This window comes from Phalaenopsis equestris, unplaced genomic scaffold (assembly GCF_001263595.1).
Source record: "Phalaenopsis equestris unplaced genomic scaffold, ASM126359v1 Scaffold207398, whole genome shotgun sequence".
Lineage (NCBI taxonomy): Eukaryota > Viridiplantae > Streptophyta > Magnoliopsida > Asparagales > Orchidaceae > Phalaenopsis > Phalaenopsis equestris.
The window spans coordinates 2,494-7,074 of NW_018226732.1; the positions used below are offsets into that span (position 1 = coordinate 2,494).

Below are 4,581 nucleotides of genomic sequence, written 5' to 3' on the forward strand. Positions count from 1 at the left end.
AAAGCAAGAGAAGGGGAAGGGTACTTTGATAGCAAAACCATTTGAGATTGAGCTCCACTAATAGCTAAGAAATGTGATGGTCCATTTCCTTCTCTGTAGATAAAAAAGAAAAAAACTCAGGTCTCCACCATTAACTGTTCTATCTAGGTAATCCACTACTTTATGTACCAAGGGAGAGTGTGTTTACCTGTCATATGTTTCACAAGCTAAAGGGAGTCCACTTCTAGTTGTAGAGGAGTCCATTTGTTCATAACAGCCAGCTTGAGTTCCCAAAAAAGAGCAGCATTTTTAGCTTCCATAGCATCATCTGCCATAATGGGTGATTGGAAATGTAGTAAACAGAACCCTCTGTGGTCCCTGAAGACTCCTCCAATGCCAGCTTCCTTTGGAGAGAAACTTCCATCGGTGTTGATCTTTATGAAGGGATACACAGGTTTCTCTCATACTACCTTGATTATATTGAAGCTTTTCTGTTCAACACTTAATACCAAGTTAGGATAGTCAAATCTGTAGTATTTGGCAAACATGAATTTAGCCCAAAGAGTTTCCTGTTGTCTAAAAGTAATCCAGAGTCTGTACATGCTGATTTGTTGAAGCCCCTTAAGGCCCAGTCCACCTGCTGAGAGAGGTTTTGCCACTTTTTGCCAATCTACCCAAATCATCTACTTTCTCTTTCCAGACCATAGAAATATGTTGAATATTCTCTCCTACAGCAGCTGTTTGCTTTTCTTCATCACTACCACTTGTAGGATATACAAAGGGAAAGTATTTAGGACACTCTTCAATACAGTTATTATGCCCCCATTATAGAGGAAAGAATTGGTCCAACATTGTAGAGTAGAGAGTATTTTATTAACAATCTCATCAAATTGAGCTAGTTTAGTTTTTCTCTTGCATAATTGAACTCCTAGATATTTAAAAGGGGTCAGCATGGTGGTGAAGCCAGTATGTTCTAGGATCCAATGCCTACAGGAAGTGGAAGTTCTTTTACTGAACAACACTTGTCCAATGCCTGCAGGAAGTGGAAGCTCTTTTACTGAACAACACTTGACATTTCTCTTTGTTTACCATGAGTCCATAAGTGTATTGAAATTCCTGTAAACAAGTATACAGATTCTTAGCAGCAGCCTTGTGAGCTCTGGAAAAGATAATGATGTCATCAACATAGATTAAGTGGCTAATGTCCAATTTTGATCTGTGGTGATACATACTGTAATCAATGGTGAAGCCAGTATGTTCTAGAATATTTAAAAAAGGTCAGCATGGTGGTGAAGCCAGTATGTTCTAGGATCCAATGCCTGCGGGAACAACACTTGACATTTCTCTTTGTTTACCATGAGTCCATAAGTGTATTGAAATTCTTGTAAACAAGTATACAGATTCCTAGCAGCAGCCTTGTGAGCTCTGGAAAAGATAATGATGTCATCAACATAGATTAAGTGGCTAATGTCCAATTTTGGTCTGTGGTGATAAATACTGTAATTCTTCCTTCGAATAGGCCTGTCAAGAAGTCTGGAAAGGTTATCGAATGCTAGGTTAAAAATTGTTGGGGAGAGAGGGTCCCCTTGCTTCAACCCCTTGGTGGCCTTGAAGAACCCCTTGACTTTCCCATTGATTAATACAGAATTTACATTCCCCTTTAACTATCTGCTGATGATATGGCAAGAATCAGTAGAGAACCCCCTTGCCATCAGAATTTCAGCTATGAAATCCCAATGAATCATGCCATAGGCCTTTTTTAAATCCAATTTACATATCATGCTCCCCCTGTGCATGGTTTCTCCAAATCCAGTAGTAACTCTTGAGCTAGAAGCACATTACATCAATCCTCCTTCCCTTTATAAAAATGGTTTGTTTAGGGATGATATTTTTTTTTAAAATAGGTTGTAATATCCTCACTAAGATTTTTCTTATGATCTTGCTAATCACATTAGTCAGGCTTATAGTTTTGAAGTGATTCCATTGGTCTTTAATAGAATACTTTTGAAGGAAAATAATGGTGGCAGCACTGAAGTAATCAGGCAAATAATTACCCTAAAAAAAGTATTGGCATGCATTAATCACATCCTCCTTGATTTTCTCCCATGCTTTTTTGTAGAAATCAGCTGTAAATCCATCAGGACCTGCAGCTTTGAAGTTGTCTATGGAATCAAGGGCTTGTTTAATTTCCTCCTCATCTGGGACTTTAGCTAGTTGTATACTTGTAGTTAAATCATGATCAGATATGAAGAGATTTGAGTCTACCTTTCTTTTTTTGTTGTTGGTCCTATGCATTAGTTGTTGACAGTATTCAACAGTACTGGCAGCAATCCCATCTTCATCTTTAATCCACTTGCCTTGTTTACCTTTAATAGAATGAATTGTTTTGAACTTACTTCGATAGTTGATACAAGCATGGTAATACATAGTATTTTTTTCACCATCAGAGAACTTTATTTTAGCTACTTTCTGTTTGAGAAGTTGTTCTTGCATATCCAATGTTGTTAGTAACTTCTCATTGGCCTCCAAAAGGGAAGCCTCATCCACCTGTCCAAGTAGATTTGCCTTCTCCACTGCCTGTACTTCCTTCTCAGCCTTTTCAACCCCATTGATAATGTTAGTAAAGGTGTTCCAACTCCAATTATTGAGAGCTTTCCCAAACTTCTTCTGCAAATTCCAGAGTTTGGTTAGAGTTTTATAATGATCACAGTCTTTCCATTTCTCCTTGATAGTGTGAATGAAATCCTTGTGATTAGTGCAAAAATTTAAATATCTGAAAGAAGATTTAGAATTCTTTCTAGTGGAAGCTAAGGTGATCAACAGAGGCGTGTGGTCAAATCTAGTTAAGCTAAGGTGAGTGATGGAAGTATGCAGAAAATTTTGAATCCAACTATCATTTACTAAGACTCTATCTAGTCTTTCCCATAATCTTTCCCTTTTCCAAGTAAAGTCTGGCCCATTATAGCCCAAATCAAAACAACCTGCTCTCTGAATGTTGTCATTGAAGGTGTTCATAGTGGATATGCAAGGAGGCCTCCCACCCTTTTTTCAGCAGGTGATGCTAAACAATTGAAGTCATCCCCCACTAGCTAGGCTTTATCAGACAGAGTGCTAATACTATGCAAATAGTTCTAAAGTTTTTGTTTAGCAGATTTGGAGCTTCCTGCATATACAATAGTAGCAAAGCCAACCATGCCAACCATACAGAGAAAATGAAGTTTTAATTGAGGATGGTTCCTTTGATTGACACAACCCATTTTAGGTCTGCATAACACCTAGATTTTGTTCTTCAAATTAATGAATAAAGAAAAACCAAGAAAATATTTTAAGTATTTTTGAGGGTTCTGGTGAACCAAAGGTTCCAAAATGGCAATACACAAAAATTTGTGTTTCTTGTTAAGATACTTATGTCTCTTTAGAGAGAGGGGATGGTCAACCCCCCTTATATTCCATCATAGGAAATTAATCATAATGGGGTGGGTGTAAGGAGGGTTGAGATCTACATCTAGTCCACCCTCTTGTTGGCTGAATCTTCTGAGGGTTCTGAAGGCTACTTCCCTTCATTTGTTTTTCTTCTGCTTTGTATTTCCTTTTTTTCTTTTTTTTTTTGAGTTTGCCAGTCTGCTTCCAAAAGTTGAGTCATCTCTAGCATTACTGTTGAAGATGGTGTGTTATGTTCCCTTTCAATATTTTATTTCGCGTCATTTTTAAGGCCTGAGGAGAGGATTCCCTACTGCACCCTTCTATACAAGAGACAAGAGGCAATAAGGTCCCTACCTGCACAAGGATTCACAACATTGTTTCCCTCCCCTTCAGGTTGTGTTTCTATTGGTGAAGGGTGACTCAAGTTCTGCATAAAGGGTTCTAGATGCAAATTCTGATTAGAAGAAGATGGGTTAACCAACTCAGTGTTGATATTTGGATTCAGCATGGCATGTTCTCCGTTCCTTAAGTTGTTAGTATCTTCAGCAATAATAATGTTATCTTCTCAGCAGTTTCATTGGATGAGTCTTTTGAGGTATGGTTAGGGTTCCTTCTGAAAGGAGCATTTAATCTGTAACATCTATCCAGACTGTGTCCAAACATCCTACATTGTTGCAATTAAAAAGGTCTTTGTTCCATGACAACCTCTTGACAAAACCCATCTGAAGTAGTTCCAATCCATACTCTTTTCATTTCAAGAAGGGTAGTGTACCTTTCAATGTGGATTCTAGCATGGGCAGTTCTAGCCTTATTATAATTTAGAGTATCCACCTTCAATGGTGTACCAATTGGACAACCAATATTAAATAAAGCATTCATCTTGAATAGTTACAAAGGTAAACCTATAAATTTGAACCATATAGGGACCACATGCGGTTTCTTGCTAGGATGAAAATTTGGAGTCTATTTTAATATCTTCATAGCTAATCCAACAATCATAGCAGATTATTTAGCAAAAAATCTTCCATAGTCTTCTTCCACAGTGAGTTGGATTAGTAGATTTCTCCCATCCAATAAGCCAAGTTTCCAAACGCAAATAAAATATAGAGATTCCAAAAAATTCCTTACAAACTCCATATTTTGATGTCCCAAAAGAAATTTGCCAATGTGAGTGAATTT

At 37.5% G+C, this 4,581-nt stretch overlaps 1 protein-coding gene across 1 annotated transcript; it reads right to left on the bottom strand.

The window, feature by feature from the left end:
• Positions 1 to 2,064: 2,064 nt before the first annotated feature.
• LOC110036490 lies at positions 2,065 to 2,646 on the bottom strand (the record flags this gene model as incomplete). Its single annotated transcript, XM_020740943.1, has 1 exon — positions 2,065 to 2,646. A coding segment is annotated over one exon (582 nt), but the record flags the coding sequence as incomplete, so codon positions are not given.
• Between the last annotated feature and the right edge of the window lie 1,935 nt (positions 2,647 to 4,581).